Source organism: Thunnus thynnus, chromosome 19 (assembly GCF_963924715.1).
Source record: "Thunnus thynnus chromosome 19, fThuThy2.1, whole genome shotgun sequence".
Taxonomy (NCBI): Eukaryota; Metazoa; Chordata; class Actinopteri; order Scombriformes; family Scombridae; genus Thunnus; species Thunnus thynnus.
Genome location: NC_089535.1, coordinates 10,762,639 through 10,781,202, shown reverse-complemented (window position 1 = coordinate 10,781,202; position 18,564 = coordinate 10,762,639). Strand labels below are relative to the sequence as shown.

At 39.7% G+C, this 18,564-nt stretch overlaps 1 protein-coding gene across 1 annotated transcript; it reads left to right on the top strand.

The window, feature by feature from the left end:
- The first annotated feature begins 343 nt into the window (after window positions 1-343).
- Window positions 344-16,683, top strand: thbs4b (thrombospondin 4b). Its single transcript, XM_067574385.1, has 22 exons — window positions 344-691; window positions 3,500-3,697; window positions 5,429-5,679; window positions 5,795-5,897; window positions 6,063-6,145; window positions 6,239-6,290; window positions 6,397-6,548; window positions 8,436-8,573; window positions 8,883-8,960; window positions 9,083-9,235; window positions 9,346-9,450; window positions 9,539-9,646; window positions 10,797-10,956; window positions 11,665-11,783; window positions 11,905-11,957; window positions 12,072-12,265; window positions 13,610-13,788; window positions 13,915-13,963; window positions 14,070-14,266; window positions 14,420-14,592; window positions 15,389-15,528; window positions 15,763-16,683. The coding sequence occupies exons 1-22, from the start codon at window positions 613-615 to the stop codon at window positions 15,819-15,821; spliced, it is 2,823 nt and encodes a 940-aa protein (XP_067430486.1). The 5' UTR covers window positions 344-612; the 3' UTR covers window positions 15,822-16,683.
- The last annotated feature ends 1,881 nt before the right edge of the window (window positions 16,684-18,564 follow it).

Below are 18,564 nucleotides of genomic sequence, written 5' to 3'. Positions count from 1 at the left end.
GGTTTGTCTCTGCACATGAGATTTGTTGACAATAAGAAAAACATAGGAAATCGTCAGCCTTAGCCTTTAATGCTGCAGGTGGGAGATTCACCGCAAGCATGAACTCAAGAGTGTAAAAATATTTTGGTTCAGTTTGGGTTGAAAGATGATTTAAGTGGCCAAACATGAGTGACTGGACTGGATTAGAGGCTGCTCATGTACAGTACATTTGTGTAAGAGCCTGCGGGAATTGGTAGCAGACAGCAGGAGCCAATGCAATAGAGTTTCTCCAGGTCACTCCTTCTCTGCATGGGGCCGTCTGAGGAAGGTTTTAAAAGCAGGTTTGGGCCCTGATGCTCCTCCCTCAGTAAGACTCCTGCAATCCTCTCTTCACATTCACACACAACACACCAGTTCAGACACACACACACACACACACACACACACTCACTCTTTAGAAGCTCCTATTAGGTTTAACATGACAGCCTTGTCTCACTCCTGATTCAAAAAGGAGGCAAGGACACAAACGCACTATTCACAGCAGGAGCAGACATACTGGAAACTGCCACTGTGTCACATACAAAGAAGTCACTACAGAGAAAGTTCTGATCTGGGACCAGTTGGAAGGACAAGATGGGTTTGTGGACAGCCCTGATTCTGGCCTTGCAGCTGCTAGTAAAACTGTGCTTACACGTGGAAGCCCAGGCTTTGGGTGAGTAATCTGAATTGTTTTAATTTAAATTTTCATATCAGTTATTTAAATTTCATTGTAATTTTCATACAATGTGTCAATAACTGATTGCAACAGCTATGGCTGCTGCTGCTGGGGATAACAAGAATTCAAGAAATAAAAAGCACCTTTTCAGGTTTTCTGTTTAAATTTTAAGACACACACACACACACATATATATACACACATACAGGTACACACACACACACACACAAAAAAAGTCTGATTTTATTTGAAGGCTGTATTTTTCTGACATCCTGCCTGTGATGTAGAGCTCAATTTTCATTATCTGTCAAAAAAGATTTAATGGCTCCACCACTGGGTATTTTAACACACTATGTATGAGTCCAATGCATAATGGATAAAGCAGACTCTGTGAAAGGGAATATAATATGCAGACCCAAGGAACACAAAGGATTAGACTTGGTATGTGATACTCACCGAGATACGAATAAAATGCTAAATATCCCTGTCAGTTGTAAAAAGAGATAGGCTAGTGGAATAATTTTTTTGTGTTTGTGACAAGAATCAGGCAATAATACAGTATAAAAGTAGAAGTAGCTTACCAACTTTCAGTTGAAGTAAAGTAGTCAGTAGTCACCCTGCTTTTTACATCTATCCAGCCGGATCTGCTTGATTACTTCAGCTGAGGAGGTTCGGCTTTCTGGCTCGTATTAATTTAAACAAAGTCCCAGTTAGGTCACACACATGGGAATAATCAGACGTGATCTGGGCGCAATATTGAACTTCAAGTCACACATACACAGTCACACACAATTTTGTTCAAGGTCACTCGCAAAACTGAGCTGCAGACGACATGTAGAAATATTTATAGTTTATCAGCTTCTTACAAATCACTCTGGTGATTGATGGTGTACCTTTCATGCGCCCATTAATTCCTGCAATCTTTTGGCAATAGCTGCCTGATGTTATGTGTAAAAAAAAAAAGTCCAGATTAATGGAGTTCATCATCTATCATTTCCCTCGGAAATGGCTCATTGTCTGCATGACTGGAATTCACTGTGTTCAAAGGGTGTGTGACCAATTTAAAGCTGCAGTAAGTATGATTTTAGTAGCACAAAACAGCCATTCTAGTTTTGTATGGGTTATTGATCAATATTAATGTCTCAAGGATGGCTTCACTGGGAGCTGAGATTACTGGAATTCGAAACTCCCTTTCAACTCTGGGAACAAGCACTCTCTGCACAGGGACAGAGCACATCACTAAACTGCAACCGAGAGCACAATATCATCATTATTACTCCATTATACATCACGAAATATTACATCTTTACTGGATCTATGTTCTTGTTAGCGAGGTCACTGTTTATGTTATCTACATGCCGAAGTTGATGATGTAATTCCTTCATCACCAGTGGTGGTTGACTAAAACCATATGAAACTAAAATAAATCACAGCTTTCTACATGCAAACCCCCAAATGTGAAGTATTTGTAAAACATTAAAATGAAGAATGCCGACCATTTGTATGCTTTACAGAGATCTATAACCATGATAAATGTTTATGCTGGTGTTAAGGAGAGGACAAGACACTGGATTACTTTATGGCTTTCAGCTAAACTAGTTTTATGAAGCTTGAAATCTGAGGTTAATCAGTGGGTGAAATGAGGCACTTTCTCAGAATCTCTGCTGTAAGATGACCCTGACCCCCACAAAACCCCCTGTCCAGAAGACTTATGAACAGTGGGACTGTGTGCTTTTGAATAAGTGTGCATGTGCGTGCTTTTTTTTGGGTTTTTTTTGTGTTAACCCTAAAACAAAAAGCATGCATTGAGATTCACTTCTTCTCTTGTTGTTTTTGTTCATTTTTCTCCTTTTGTTAATTTAATGGACCAATACTAAGTCATGCTGAGTAAAAAAACAGATCTGTTTGTGTAACACGCTCCAGGTTGATGACTGATGATTTTAAACATAAAAGACCACAAATCAAAGGCATCTCATTGTTTGGTGAAAGTGATTTTGACAACACTATATAACCAGGCATTTTCAGTGGCTTAGTCATATTTAACTACACACGTTTTTAAAGCTCCCGTGTTGTGCTGAAGTACACCATGTGCCGGATGAAAACACAAGGGACCAGAGGAGAGAGATAAAAGAAAGAAGGAGAGATCTCCGGGGATCATACTTTGCATTCTTGGCTGACAATGGCCAATCTCTGGGAGCATTTGGGAGCAATTTTGCTCCCTCACGACAGTGGGCCTTGCAGACTGCTTTTAGGGTACTTATGTATTCATGATGTGTGCAGATGGTGGACTAGAGATTCACTGCACATCCTCCAGTGGCCTGCCCAGCTCCCAAGTCACTTTATTAAAGGAACACTCAAACCATAAGCACAAGTATACAGCCTCTCTCTGGCATTTCACTCCTCAGTCTAAATCCTGTCATACCTCTGCCTGTGACAACAATGAATTAATTGTGACTGAAAATGAGAGCTAATGTAGATTTTATCAGATGAATAGCTTTGTTAGGGATCTAACGCAATTAACACCTTATATCTAATAGTCACAGTATATATCTTGATTTGCTTCAAAATCCACACCCTTGTGATTACTCTGAGCCAGCTCTGCCTGACAAGTATGTGTTAACTGATTGACACAGGGTCTCACAAGAGCAACAAACACTGGGTCAACATCATCATCATCATCTTCTCATCGACTCAGGATGTATTTACTCTGGGATCTGAGTGCAGCTGCATGTTGTTAATATTCATACCTCATCATCTATTACCCCTGTGCCTTACCGCTTCTCTCTTTCCCATCCCTGTCAACAGTCTATGATCTGCTCACCTCGCCCGATTGCCTGCCAGACCTGCTGCAGGGGGGTCTGGCTGAGCAAGGGGTGAACGAGGCTTTCATCCTAACCACCTTCAAGCTGCAGCCCAAGACCGGAACGACTGTGTTTGGCCTGTATAACCCGAGGGACAACAGCAAATACTTTGAGTTCACTGTGATGGGGAAGCTCAACAGAGGTATGAAAGAGGCTCTGTTACAGTTTAAAGCTGCACTAATCAATCATTTTTATATTACTAATGGGTTAAATGACTATGTGTAAACTGAAAGGGAGAAAAAAAAAATCACCCAATTCTGCAGTCCAGGTTAGTTACAGCCTGCAAATTTAATGTTTAGTTCACCCTCAACACATTCTGCAACCCTGTTTCCAGCTGGAAAAGGCAGCTGTTTTTAACAAAAATTCAGATAAACCTACTGCCCAACACCAAACATCAGACAGACAAAATTAGCAACTGGCTTGTGAACATAGTGAAGTATTTAAAAGCTTAAGAGTCAGATATTTTCCTCAGAACTTGGTGCAGACCAAAACAGACCTGAAAAGAGAGAGAACATTTAACCTGGATTTGTCAGATGGCAGAAACATGACTACAAATGCATGTAATGTTGTCTGCTCTATGTGTAAATAAGCTATTGTTTGCTAACACTTTGCCATAATAACATTATAAGGTGATAATATGTGAATGCTGTGTTTACTGCTTGTTATGCTGCCCCCAAGTGGCCAGAAAAAAATATCAGTTTGAAATAAGAATTAAATATATTGCTTTGATGTTGAGCTAAGATGAAAAGCTTAAAAAGCTTCACAGTGAGTTCCATGTATTTCCATCACAACCTAAGTACAAACATTTGTTGTTGATCAGTATTTTCTCTTTCTCTCTTTCAGTGATCAATCACTGACCACAGTTACTAGTGGTATCTAGCCATGCAGATAGTTGTAGTTTAATTTTGAGATATCTGCCTCTGAAAAAGTCTCTATCCACATCAATACAATAGAATGGATTTTAGTTTTTGGTGCTCACAGCTTTGAAAACATACATTTAAAAACTTCAACAGCAAGTAACTTTTACTACAACATTGGAAAACATCAGATCTACCTTCAGTGCAGTATTGACTAAATGATTTGTTTGATACCCTTGACTTTGAAAGAATCAAGTATGTGCTACAGGAGAAACTTCAGGACTTTAGAAATAATGTGGCTCCATATCATTGCGTTTCAAGAAGTCCATACAAGTTCTGAAGGAAATTCTTATCCTTTATCAGAAAGTTTTTAGAGGACTAGTCTAGAATGACAATTGGAAGGGTAGTGCGTTTTTTATGTCTTTCTTAACATCTCTGTACTTTTCTTTGGATTTTCTGTTTGTTTTGTCAGCTGGTGCGCTCCCTATGTTTGGCTGTGCTGGCTTCACGGAAAATTGAAGCATAAAACTGTCCCAAACTTTGTGAATACTAACAGAGCTTTAATAAAAAATACTTTTAACAGAAAAACTTGACAGCAAAACATCTTCTCAGATTTAAAGTCCCTCTTACTTTGGATTATCCACTGAAAACCCTGTCAACAGTTTCTTTGTTAAGTAGTTTCTAATAAAAAACATCACAATGAGGTCGCTGTGTCTGTCTGATGTTGTTCCTGGAAAGAGGAGTTGCTGTTGAATTTTTAAAATGTCATTATTCAACGCTGTGATCATAAATAATAAAATCCCATTAAACCACCATTGTATTTGGGTACCTGACAAAATAAAACCAAAACTATCTGAATGGCTTAATGCCTCTATGGGTCAGTTGGAAACTATGTTTTTGTAATTTGGCTGAACTAACCCTTTAAATACTTCCCGAAACCCTTTCTCATCTCTTCCTCCATTATCTCTGTTTGGCAATCCCGGCTTCTTCTCTCCCTTCGTCCTGTCCTCCCATAGCTGTGTTACGCTACCTGCGGAGTGACAAGAGGATGAGCTCAGTAACCTTCAACAATCTGGTGCTGGCGGACGGCCAAATACACCGACTGTTGTTCCACCTGAGGGGACTGCAGCAGCAGGGGCCAGGAGGGGTTGAGCTGCATCTGGACTGCAGACTGGTGGAGACGATCAGGGATCTCCCTGCTGTGTTCCAGGGCTTGCCAGCAGGCTATGGTATGGTGGAGCTAAAGACCATGCAAGCCAAAGACCAGGTGATCCATCACTTACAGTATTTCCATACAATGATGAAGATGTTTCTGTCCCAATAATGGATCTGGAGGCTTACAGTTGGCTTAGTTGTTACTTTGACCTGTTTTATTCTTACAGGAGAGTTTAGACGAGCTCAAGCTGGTGGTCGGTGACTCCTTTGAGAATGTTGCCTCATTACAAGACTGCCATTTCCAACAAAGAGACTCCGTTCAAACTCTGGGTAAGAATCTTTTCAGTTGATGTAAATGTCCAAGGAGACGGCCAAATGTTTCCCAGGAAAACAATCACAGTGGTAGGAAAACAATAGTCAATGTTTGTTAGAGTGAGTTGAGAGCTGGCTCAGAAAATCCCCCACCTCTGCTAAATAACAGTTCCTTTCTCTTAGGGGTCAACACGAAACAGCTGTCCAATCAAATGCTGGAGTTAACGAAGGTGATAAATGACCTGAAAGACGTCCTCATTCAGCAGGTGAGGCCACTTAATTCCTGCTTCCTCACCCCTGACCTCCCCAACAGCTTGCCTGACTTCATACAAACGTATTTTATGTTTGACCCTTTGCAGGTCAAAGAGACCTCATTTCTCAGAAACACCATCTCAGAGTGTCAGGCCTGTGGTAAGATAATCACCAACAACAGTCATGCCACTCACCAGTGAATATAATGCTTAATGACTACTTTTGGATAGTGTAACAAATAAAAACGTTCTTCTGTCGTTTAAAGGTCTCGGTGGAACTGAGGTGGAGAAACCAAAGTGTGCCCCAGGTGTCTGTTTCCGTGACGATATGTGTATAGAGACAGTGGATGGTGTTGAGTGTGGACCCTGTCCTGATGGATACACTGGAGACGGTTTCAGCTGTGATGATGTGGATGAGGTAAGGTTACTGTACTCTTCTATGCTTATGAGAATCAGTGACTTCAAGATCAACAGACTTGGGACATTTATACAAAGTCAGTGCTTTCATTTTAAGGCTAGAACTTGGGTTAATAGTTAAAATTATAGTTATGTCAAAGTTAAGTTGGTCTAGCTAGACAAAAAATCATATGTACTTTATATATTCCCAGTTGACAACATAGAAACATCTGGTTTTGGATCCAGATGTAGAACATGTGAACTAACAGAGTTTTTAAATCCACCCCTTAACTCCAGTTTAAACTGAAATGATGCATCCTTGAACCATAGCATGGACCTTGATGCCATTGAAAAATAATAATAACTTTATTTGTATTGGACCTTTCATTCAAAGATGTAGTCCAAGTCCAAGATGTAGTTCAAGTGCTTTACAAAACAAGATCAAAAACAAAGTTAGGCCAAAAACTAAAATGAATTAAAAAAAACAACAAACCCAATAACAATGGGTAAAAAAGTTTGATCACAATACAATAAAGCATGAAAAGTGATGCCAACAAAGTCAAAAAGTTACCCCAAAATAAAAGCCAAATCAAAAAGCTAGGTCTTTAATCTCTTTTTAAAATTTCCAAAGGAGGTTGCTGTTCTAAGATTCAAGGGGAGTGCCATAAAAACAGAAAACAGCCTCACTATATGTCTTGTGGGACACCTTAGGAACTTCTAAAAGAAAGGCAGTGAAAGATCTGAGAGTCCTTGTTAGAGCATAAAATGAAAGGCAGTAGCTGATATGTGAAGGTGCCATGTTATGTGAGGCTTTATAGTCAAGTAAAAGGACTTTAAAATCAGTTCTAAAAGTAGAATATACAATGGTGTGTGACAGAGGTGTAGCTTCACTGTATTCTACTTATCTTATGTCCCATATAGCAATTAACATGCTTATTAATCAGCAATGTGGCAGTGAAGGACCAACAGCCAAAGTTTTGTCCATCTCCCCAATTTCATGCTGAAAAGAAGATAAACAACCATGTAATGAGACCCTGAGTAATGTGCAAAAAGTCATATTTTGTTGAATTTCTATGAGAGAAGAAGTGTGGGCCTGAGGCTCTTGACATAATTTGTATATTTCCACACCGCAACACTGCTGTTGAATACACAAACCAGTAAACAGGGCCTGCAGTTAGCATTAGTCATTTTGAATGGTCTTTTAAAAGTATTTGGGGACATTATGCCTTTATTAAAAATAATCTCAGCAGAGATGTGACAAGAAATGTGTTGGGGGGAGTTGTGTGACATGCAACAAATGTCTGCAACTAAGAATCAAACCAGTTACAATACTGTATACATGTATACATATAATGTTAAAATCTGTATATGTAAAAAAGTCCTAATTGGACTAGTGTCTAGAGTTTTGTTTCTCCAAGCTGAGGACTGAGTTCTTAGTGAGGTGACATGGGAATTAAAATAATTTGAATACATCAGAACAGGGTTTTTCAAGGCCCCAAAAGGTTTATTAGAAATTAGAGGAGTTCACCACTTAGAAACCTTAGAAATCTGACAATGGGATCATCAAACAGGAACACGAAAGCGCTAAACAGAAGCTAAAATGGCATCGTGAGGTTTAGGAACCAAGCAGGGAAGGTAAAAGTTCAGGAATTTAATTTAAAGTTAAGGCATGACTTGACGGAGGTTCTCATAAGGATAGAAGTACAAGGATGTGTGTGTGTGTGTGTGTGTGTGTTTGCCTGTCTTTTCGTGTTTGTAGTGACCTCTCTTCTAAGGACCGGCCCCTTCAGCATTCGCTTTTTTGCATGAGCAAAATTGTCATCAAACCTAAAAAGCTTTTGGGGAGAAGCCCTGTGAGAGCCACATACATTTTGCAGCTTCAACACAGCTCATGTCCTCCTTTCTGCAGTGCCAGTTTAACCCCTGCTTCCCTGGAGTGAAGTGTGTGAACACGGCCCCAGGCTTCCGCTGTGAGGCCTGTCCTCTGGGCTACACCGGCCTGCCAGTGGAGGGTGTGGGTGTTTTGTTTGCCCAGAACAACAAACAGGTAAAAGAGTGGATAAAATATGGAGGACACAAAAACAAAATGAGAATAGAATAGAAACTGGATGCATGGTATTTACAACAAAGACAATTTTAATTACAAAGACATAAAACACAATTATAAAGAGTGCTACAAGAGATTAAACATATCGCAAGCTTTAGCTCTTGGGGTATTATAGCCTCTTCATTGTGCATTTTATGCAGTAATTATTGTAAAAATGACATCTGAAGACAAGGCAAGAAGGGATGTTGTCATAAAAACAAATTCTGGAGAATTTCACATCTAACATTAGACTCATATCAAAAAATTCAGGTCTGTGATGACATTGACGAATGCGAAGGACCCGACAACGGAGGCTGCACCGCAAACTCAGTTTGTCACAACTCTGTGGTAAGATTGCTGTAAAATGTTATCTGACCACTACACACATGGCTCATGTGGGACTATTTTTTCATTTGTGTGGCTTTCCAATTGCCGACACAAAGAAACCAGATGTCTTCATTCCTCCACAGGGCTCTTACAACTGTGGCAGCTGTAAGTCAGGCTTCACAGGAGATCAGGTGAAGGGATGTAAGCCAGAGATCAGCTGTACAAACAGCTTGACCAACCCCTGTGATATCAATGCCCAGTGCATTGTCGAGAGAGACGGATCAGTCTTTTGTCAGGTAGGATTTCACACTACTAACACCATGTCATATACTTTGTGCACACATACTGTATATAACTCCACATACATGCTGTCTGAGCTCCTGTGGACTTTAATTTGTCTTCTCAGTGTGGAATTGGCTGGGCTGGTAACGGATACCTGTGCGGGAAGGATACTGACATTGACGGATACCCAGATGAGAAGCTCAAGTGCAAGGATCTGAACTGTAGAAAGGTAACAAAGGCACAAATTGTCAACAACTGCAACTTTGCTGGGATAGGCAGGTCTTTTTTAATTCTTTTACTCTAATATCCCTTCACAGGATAATTGCATGTTCGTTCCTAACTCCGGTCAAGAGGATGCCGACAAGGATGGCTATGGAGACGCCTGTGATGACGATGCAGATGGTGATGGTATTCCAAATGAGCAGGTTGGTGGAAAATGAATGCATGCAAGCATTTTGGGGTGCAATTAACGATTATTTTCATTCATTCATATGTTGATTTCTTTCTTGAATCCATCTTGAATCTCTTAGTTACTTTTTTTGTCTAGTCAGAGAACAGTGAAAAATGCCACCACAATTCCCCTTAAGCCCAAGGTGATATCTTCAAATTGTTTGTTTTGTCCAACCAACAGTCTAAAACCCAAAGACATTCAATTACAAGCATATAAGACAAAGAAAAGCATCACATCATCACAATGAAGAAGCTGTAACCAGAAAATGTTGTAGACATTCTTGCTTGACTAAGAGGAATAATTTGACATTTTTGGAAACTTGCTTCCTCTCTAAGAGTTCGATTAGAAGATTGATTCCATGTTTGTATGCTAAACATGAAGCTGGTTAGCTTAGCTTAGCATAAAGACTGAGGGAAACAGCTGGCCTATCCAAAGGTTAAAAATCTGTCTACCAGCACCTCTGAGGCTCATTAATTAACATGTTTTATCTAATTTGTTTAATCAGCACAAAAATCCAAGTGTACCAATGACAATTTGTAAAAGTCACTGCACCCGGATGAGAAATAGTCCTGCACACAACACCCGTGAAACCACAACATGTTGTTTAAACACTGGGGTTTTTGCATGCTTCAAAAAAGATATAAAATGTTAATTATGGAGCTTTAGAATTGCTAGTAGACAGCTCTTGTTACTTTTAGACATACAGGCCCAGGCTAGCTGTTCCCCCGTTTCCAGTCTTTACATTAAGCTAAGCTAAGCTAACCATCTGCTGGCTTTAGTTTCATATTTAACGTTGAGACATGACAGTGGTATCAATGTTATCATCTAACTCTTGGCAAGAGAGCAAATAAGCATATTTCCCAAAATGTTGAACTATTACTTTAAACAGTTTTCAAAATAGTTTCCAGTTGGTAGACTAATGGAGTTATCAACTTATCATTTCGGCTCTAAAGCACACAGAGGCACATACTCCTCGTGCACAATCACCTACTAACATCCCACATGAAAGTTTTTGGCAAGACACACATTTTCATGGATAACCAAACACACACACACAAAAGCCTGTACACTGATAAAAATGTACATGCTGTGAATGAGACCTTTTTGCTCTCTGTGTGTCTCAGGACAACTGCTGGTTAAAGCCCAACGTGGACCAGAAGAACAGTGATAAGGACAGCCACGGCGATGCCTGTGATAACTGCCGCATGGTGGAGAACCCTGACCAGAGGGACACTGACAGCGACGGCAAAGGAGACGCCTGTGATGACGACATGGATGGAGATGGTATGGACAGGAATTACATCACTAACACTGATGCTCATGTTATATAACCAGCATCACTGAAGGCACTCACTGTTATGACTTATTACTCTGCTCTCTCCTTCACATTTCCTCCAGGATATTATGCAAGAATCATGCTCATGTAGTCAGGTTTTACAGTCTCTCTCTAAATCATGTTGTAGACATTGTTATGAGCCAGCTGAGGCATGAGAAACAGCATTGCCAACAAAAAGAGAAAAGCCAATTCCAAAAGCAGTCTGACTCCAGAGTGAACACAAGCTTTGATCATTCACCAGTATGATTACACCTCAAAAAATCCCCACTGGACAGAAGATAGTTTTTCCTCTATCGCTGCTGCTTGACCTTTATGTATTTATGATGCCTCCCTGTGATGAATAAAAAATAGCATCTGAACTCAAACTGGTGTTCACCCTCATAGCCAGTGCAACAGTGCATCCAAGTGGTGAAATTACAAACAACATGCTATGAAATGATTCAGTTGATCTTAAAATGGATGTAATTTTGTTATACGTTGTTATACATTGTATTATGTAATATATTGGCTTAATATGAAATGTAAATTTCAATAGAAATCACCTCTGGATACAAAATACATGACAATTATGTATATCCACTGTTGAAAAGGAGGCAGAAGTGGGTCTGATAGCTAAATAAAACACTAACTGTCTCCTCTGGGTGACTGGCGAACAGGCCTGAAGAACTTCCTGGACAACTGCCAGCGTGTCAAGAACAAAGACCAGCTGGACCGGGATGGAGACGGAGTGGGAGACGCCTGCGACAGCTGCCCCGACATCCCCAACCCAAACCAGGTCAGCCAGAGATAGATAGATAGATAGATAGATAGATAGATAGATAGATAGATAGATAGATAGATACATAGATAGATGTGTTGGAAGATGTTTTTTAGTGAACTCTGTGCTCTTGTTTCAGTCTGATGTTGATAATGACCTGGTCGGAGACTCCTGTGACACAAACCAAGACAGGTAATAATACTGATACAGTCTCTGTGTTGTGTTCTTGTAGATATCAGACATGAGGTTTCTACTACTTCTAGTCGCTTTTGTTTACGTCATGTGCTTGTGTTACTTCCCCTGTAGCGATGGTGATGGTCACCAGGATACCAAGGATAATTGCCCATTCGTAATCAATAGCTCCCAGCTGGACACTGACAAAGACGGGCAGGGTGACGAGTGTGATGATGACGATGACAATGATGGAATCCCAGATACAATGCCACCAGGACCAGATAACTGCCGGCTGGTACCAAACCCTGACCAGACTGATGACAACAGTGAGTATCAGTCCTAAATACACAGCACTTTCATACTTTCACAATGAAATCAGTTCACTGTAATGTACTGTAACTGACATGTATAGTTTAAAAAATATTGCTGATATCTTTGACTGAAAACCAGCCTCATGCTCAGAGATAAATGTCCATAATTTCATTTTAACATCCATATACACCCTGAACTGTCTCACTGACCTTTACGAGCAATTTTGGGCCCCAATTTCACGCCCACACAGATCAAGCAAAGCAACCTTAAGCAGATTAAGTGGCAATTGTTTGGCAGGTAAAAGCACAATTTTTTGTGCCTGCACCCATTTAGCAATTTTGTGACTCATGGTGACATTACTTGAGTGAAAATTGGCTCTGCAGTCAATGAGAGCAGAGTGTCAATTCAAATCGAGTGGGCCAGGGCAGTTTTAGTTGGCTGTCTGGGAGTTCAGTGATGTAGAGCACAGTGAGATCTTCAGGGTGTCCCAGAGATGTTTCTTAGAGTTATATGATCAACTGTGTCCAAAGAATGTACATCTCTACTTGTCCTTCTGGTACCATGATAAAGAAATTGTCATTTTCCCTGTACATGGTCAACAGGTTGGTCAAAAGGTTTGTTTACCTGTTTTAAAGCTTGCAAAGGAAAATCATCATGATGCCCACGTTGGGTGAGACATTAACACATTTGCCAAATTAAGCGAGTAGCACCAAATTAATGTGCAGTCAGTGGTAGTTGCTGTGCATCTACAGTCTATAATCTATTATGACACCAATATGGAAAGAAAACTCAGTCATTTATGTCCCTCCATTAAATAAACCTCGTCATCAGACAGATTTGGAACTTCACATGGCGTATTTCAAGATACAAACTCAGTAGAGCGGCGTAAAACCATTTAATGTCCTGGAAAGACTATGGAAAATGCCTCATAACAGTTTTTAATTCTGAAAAAAAAAACACAGCAGGGTGCAGACCAGAGTGAACGTAAATATAAGTCTGTCAAAATAATACAAAAGCAACATACAGTCTTGTTCTTTTGCTAAAGTGTGAATGGCCCTTTAATAAAGACATTATTTACCATTCAGCAGCATATTTAGGATGTTTTATAATCATGCCCTGCAGCTCTGCAGTTTCTGGACAAGGACATCAGTTTATTTTAGAGGCAGGCCGTTTTAACATTTTTGAAGATAAAATCGCCTCATTATGGCAAAGCAGGAAACGCGCTGAATTTAAAAGGAGTGAAACGAGATAAACACTTAATCAAGTGTCTGCACTTGTACCTTGATCATGAAATAATGATCTATTGCCTTTTGTGCTTTAATCTAAACTGGCTTTAATCCCCCTTTCTTGTCCCTCAGATGATGGAGTTGGAGATGTGTGTGAGTCTGACTTTGATCAGGACAAAGTGATCGACAGGATTGACAACTGCCCCGAGAACGCTGAGGTTACCTTGACTGACTTCAGGGCCTATCAAACAGTTGTGCTGGACCCTGAGGGCGATGCTCAGATTGACCCCAACTGGGTTGTTTTGAACCAGGTGAGATTATTGAGTGCTGAAACAGCAACTTCAAGTTAATGTATAGTTGAAAACTAAATGTACAGTGTATGCAAAAGTCATTTTATTAGAACCAAAACTATTAACTATTCTCTCTTTTGCACACAGGGAATGGAAATTGTTCAGACCATGAATAGTGACCCAGGACTTGCTGTTGGTAAGACGCACTGTATTTCCTCTCTGAGTTGAATATCAATCACTAAATACACAGTGTTCTCCAAAAAAAATCTAAACACAAATAACATATGCTTTCTGTTGGTCAGGTTACACGGCTTTCAGTGGTGTGGACTTTGAGGGGACGTTTCACGTGAATACAGTGACTGACGACGACTACGCCGGCTTCATCTTTGGCTACCAGGATTCATCCTCCTTCTATGTGGTGATGTGGAAGCAGACTGAACAGACCTACTGGCAGGCAACACCGTTCAGAGCTGTGGCTGAGCCCGGCATCCAGCTTAAGGTGAAAACATCAACAAGTCATGTCACAAATCCCCAGGAGCAGATTCATCCTATTTTTATCCCTAAACATATTTTCCACATTCAGGCTTTCTCTTTTGCGCCTGCTTCCATATCCCTCCTCACTCCGCTGTGTCTCTCTGTCTCTGTTCGTCAGGCTGTGAAGTCGAGATCAGGCCCCGGGGAGCATTTGAGAAACTCATTGTGGCACACCGGAGACACCACCGACCAGGTGCGTCTGTTGTGGAAGGATCCAAGAAATGTTGGCTGGAAGGACAAGGTGTCCTACCGTTGGTACCTGCAGCACCGCCCACAGGTTGGATACATCAGGTACGACAAAGCATGTTTTAGATATTTGTTTAGATATTTAAGTCAAACTGAAATTAAATTGTGTATAACGTGGCCTTCGATCGTAGGCAAAGCAGACAGTCACACTAAGCCTGATAGCATCCTGCTACACAACACAAGAGCAAAAGACTCTTAATAACAACTCACATTAGCTAAAGTGCTAAAGTCTCCTTCTAATTTAACTTACAAACATGAACACACATCTTGTCCTGCACCTTAGCTTGTTGAACGTGCTGCCAAACATTCACCGGGGAAAAGTGCACCACTAACGTCAGTTAGCAGGCTAGACAGATAATAAGCTGCTCAGCTGCAGTACATTAAACAGCATGTGAACATACCTGCAAATGTCAATTCAGACCATTAGATGCTGGTTTGGTCTTTGCACTTTAAAATCCCTGTTAGCAACACACTGTCTGACTTGTAGCCGCAGTGGTTTGTTTACTTCGTCTCCATTCTGTACTGTGTTAGTCTGCCAGCTAATGTAAATCAAACAAGCCTCTGACAAACCCCTCCAGCCAGCCCTCCATTTCTGATATTTATTCTTCATTCTAATACAAAACTATTAACAATAAATTTAAAAAAACATTATTTTTGTCAGCAAAGAGGGATGAATAAATGTGATTTCAGTTGAACCTTAGCACCATGCAAGCCTTGCAGTCCAAATCATCCCCTCATGCTGAATCTCCTTACTTGTTTCTCTTTTGTCTTAAAAGATGTGTAAAGAGGGTAGTAAGCCTCCCAACAGAGATGCCAAAATCCCTTCTTGTGTTTTGTTTAGGGCTCGCTTTTATGAGGGAACTGAGCTGGTGGCCGACTCTGGTGTGACCATTGACACAACCATGAGGGGAGGACGACTTGGCGTGTTCTGCTTCTCTCAAGAAAACATCATCTGGTCTAATCTGAAATACCGTTGCAATGGTGAGGAAAGACTTATGTTTCTATGTTTCTTAGCAAGCTTGTTTTTTTTTATTGTTCTTATTTTTAATACATATCTTCCTTCATGACCTTTCTGACTTCTGGAAAGTGGTACACTATCAGATTTCATCTCGATGCATAAACAAGACTACAACTGTAAATAAGATTAGTTTAGCCTCACTACGTTTAAGACAACTTTGAGCTTGTCTCACGATACCAAACGTTTCTCTTCCACAGACACCATCCCTGAGGATTTCCAGGAGTTCAGCACTCAGCATGGTGTCGACTCACTCTAAAGTCAAGACCAAAATATGACACCAGATCTCCAAAGAATGTATGACGGGGTGTGTGTATGTAAGTGTGCGTGAGTGTGGGAGAGTGTGGGATATGTTTCTATCTGTGTATTGATGTGTACAGTCTCTGTGCATATATGACCACAATCTTTGTACTGTATGTGCATAATATCATGTCTGACTTTCCTTTTCCCAGACATGTCCTCCTATTTAGTCAACTCATAAAGACTCCAGCTGAGCTTGTTGTGCTGAATATTGTAAGTTATAATGAATTTTACCAAATGTGACACAACACAATGTGGCATGAGGTGGCATAGGAGGACAAACATGTGACATAACACAATATAACATAACATATGGCTCATAATGGACATTTTACAGTGACTTGAGTTCCACCATTTCATATACTTTAAGCAAAGAAGGACCCAGTGGCTCCCAGTTTCCAATAGGTATATTTACATACTCATTTCTTTAAATGTTTATAATAAATCACGATAGAAACAGTACTTTGCTCCGATTCTGCAGTTGATAAGAAAGTTGTAGCTGATGTATAGTATTATAATCATGTCCAAAAACCTGTTTTGTGATCATTAAGGGGTTGTATTGTGTCAACCGTTAAGCTTTTTGTTTAACTATCAGCATGATATTTTTTACTCCTTTTGTGGAGACGATGAACAGACCTGAACAGACCTGAACAGACAGAGTTTGACCAAGACCAAGATTGTGCCTTGCCTCTAGATGATTAACTTAAATCTTGGTGTAACCTTGTTTTCATCATGTTTTCTATCATTCGGTTTTCAAGATCTTGATCATTTCATTTCTATGTAGTCGTGAACTTGGTCAAAATAAAGGGCTTTAAAATATACTGAAATCCCTGTTGATGTTGATTTAAATTTAATATTTAACATTTTCCTCTAAAATGTTTACATGTTTTGATGTTTCGATGTGTTTCTAATGTGACCCAATGTTTGCTTGAATGCCAGAGGACAACCATACAGTACAAACTATACCTGCATACCACTAATTAACCATCTGAATGCATGAAAATTACCACTCAAAACAATCCTCTACTTAGTTACTGGTGCATTCTCCTTTTGCTCAGAGAGTGATACTTATGAAACAAAGGCGACTGTTTTGCTTGAGCAGGAAATACTTTCCTAATAAGAACATTCTTATCCCGGATTAACTGCTGAGAGAGACTTTGGTCTTTGATCCAGGAAGGAGTGCTGCGGAAAAGAGACAGGGATGAAGGTTTTTTAGGCTTTAATATAGTCAAAAGGAGGACACATAACATCATGCAGATTATTTTATGTCTACCTATTTCATCAAGTGTATATACCTTCATTAACTTAGCTGGTATCTGGTAAATAGCTATATGATACAGGATCTGTGACTCACAGAGGTAAGAAAGAATGCTTCTGTAATTTTTATTATGTAGAAAGTTACATGACATCACCATGTATAATGATGCAGTGTGGCTTCATTTTGCTAAAGGTGCTCTTGTCTTGATAAAAAAACAATAAAATGTAACTGGTAAATTCAATAACAACACAATGTTTTGCCCACTCTGTATTACTTGAATGTGTTGAGAATATTTAGAAATTAATAAATCAGACAATAAATCAAGAGGCAATAAATCCATATCGAGTAATATTTTTGCAGCTATGGATGAAAACCTGAGCAGATCTTTCAGGTCTTTCCTGAGCAGTGTTTTGCTTTTGGTCCAGAGGTAGAACTATTTATTTATCTAATGATTGATTGATTTGTTAGTTGGTTGTTGGTATGAAGATCGATGCTCTCACTGTTATACTATGGTGTGACTTAATTTTATTTCAACTTAAATTAGCATAAAATGATTGGATTAGCACCGGCTATGCACCTCGAATCCAGAAATAAGAGTGTGGTCGCAGTTTCTAACTCACGGCAGCAATTTGCAGCATTATAGGAAAAAAACAACTCCCAAGGACTCAAAACACTCAAACAAAGGAAATAACTCAAATTAAACTAAAATCAAGGAAGGAGCAAAGCAAAATAAAAGCAGATGCACTGAAGATAATATCATGGTCTGAAATACCTCCGGACACATTCTTGCATAGATTATGATAGAGATTATTGGTTGTTTTATTTTTCATCAGTTACTTTTATCAGATATGTTAGAGAAGAGTTAAGCTCTGTTGATACCTTATTTGTTGATTCTTGGGAGGTGTTGCTGCACAGAAGAAAAGAGGTTTAATATTGACAGAGCTGAAAGATCAAGAGGCTCACTGCTCACTGAACAACATAAACACACCTAGTCTTTCATGCAGAGAACTGAGAGTAAGGATTTTTACGGTAACAGTGGGAAGCTCTTCGGGAAGTTTACTTTGATCACGCCTTCAAAAAATGATAAAAATAAAAAGAACTGAAAAACATGTAGCTAACTGGCAGTGAGGCTTAGATTTAGCTCACACTCCCATTGATTTAGTTTCTGTGCACGTAGGCACCAACTTGTCTGCAATTTGCGAGTAGCAGGGGAAGGTGGATAACAATGTCTGAATTATGGGTATAGCAGAAACACTATTAATGGACATGTGTGGACACAGGCTTGTATAATAACATATAGTGATGAGGGCCTTTGTTACTTAACTTTGCTGAACACCAAACAGAGAGCTATAAAAGGCATATTATTGGAAAAAGTTACAAGTTAGTTAAGTTATTTGAGGAGTTTAGTTAGTTAATATCAGCGTGCTACCATGCTGATATTAAA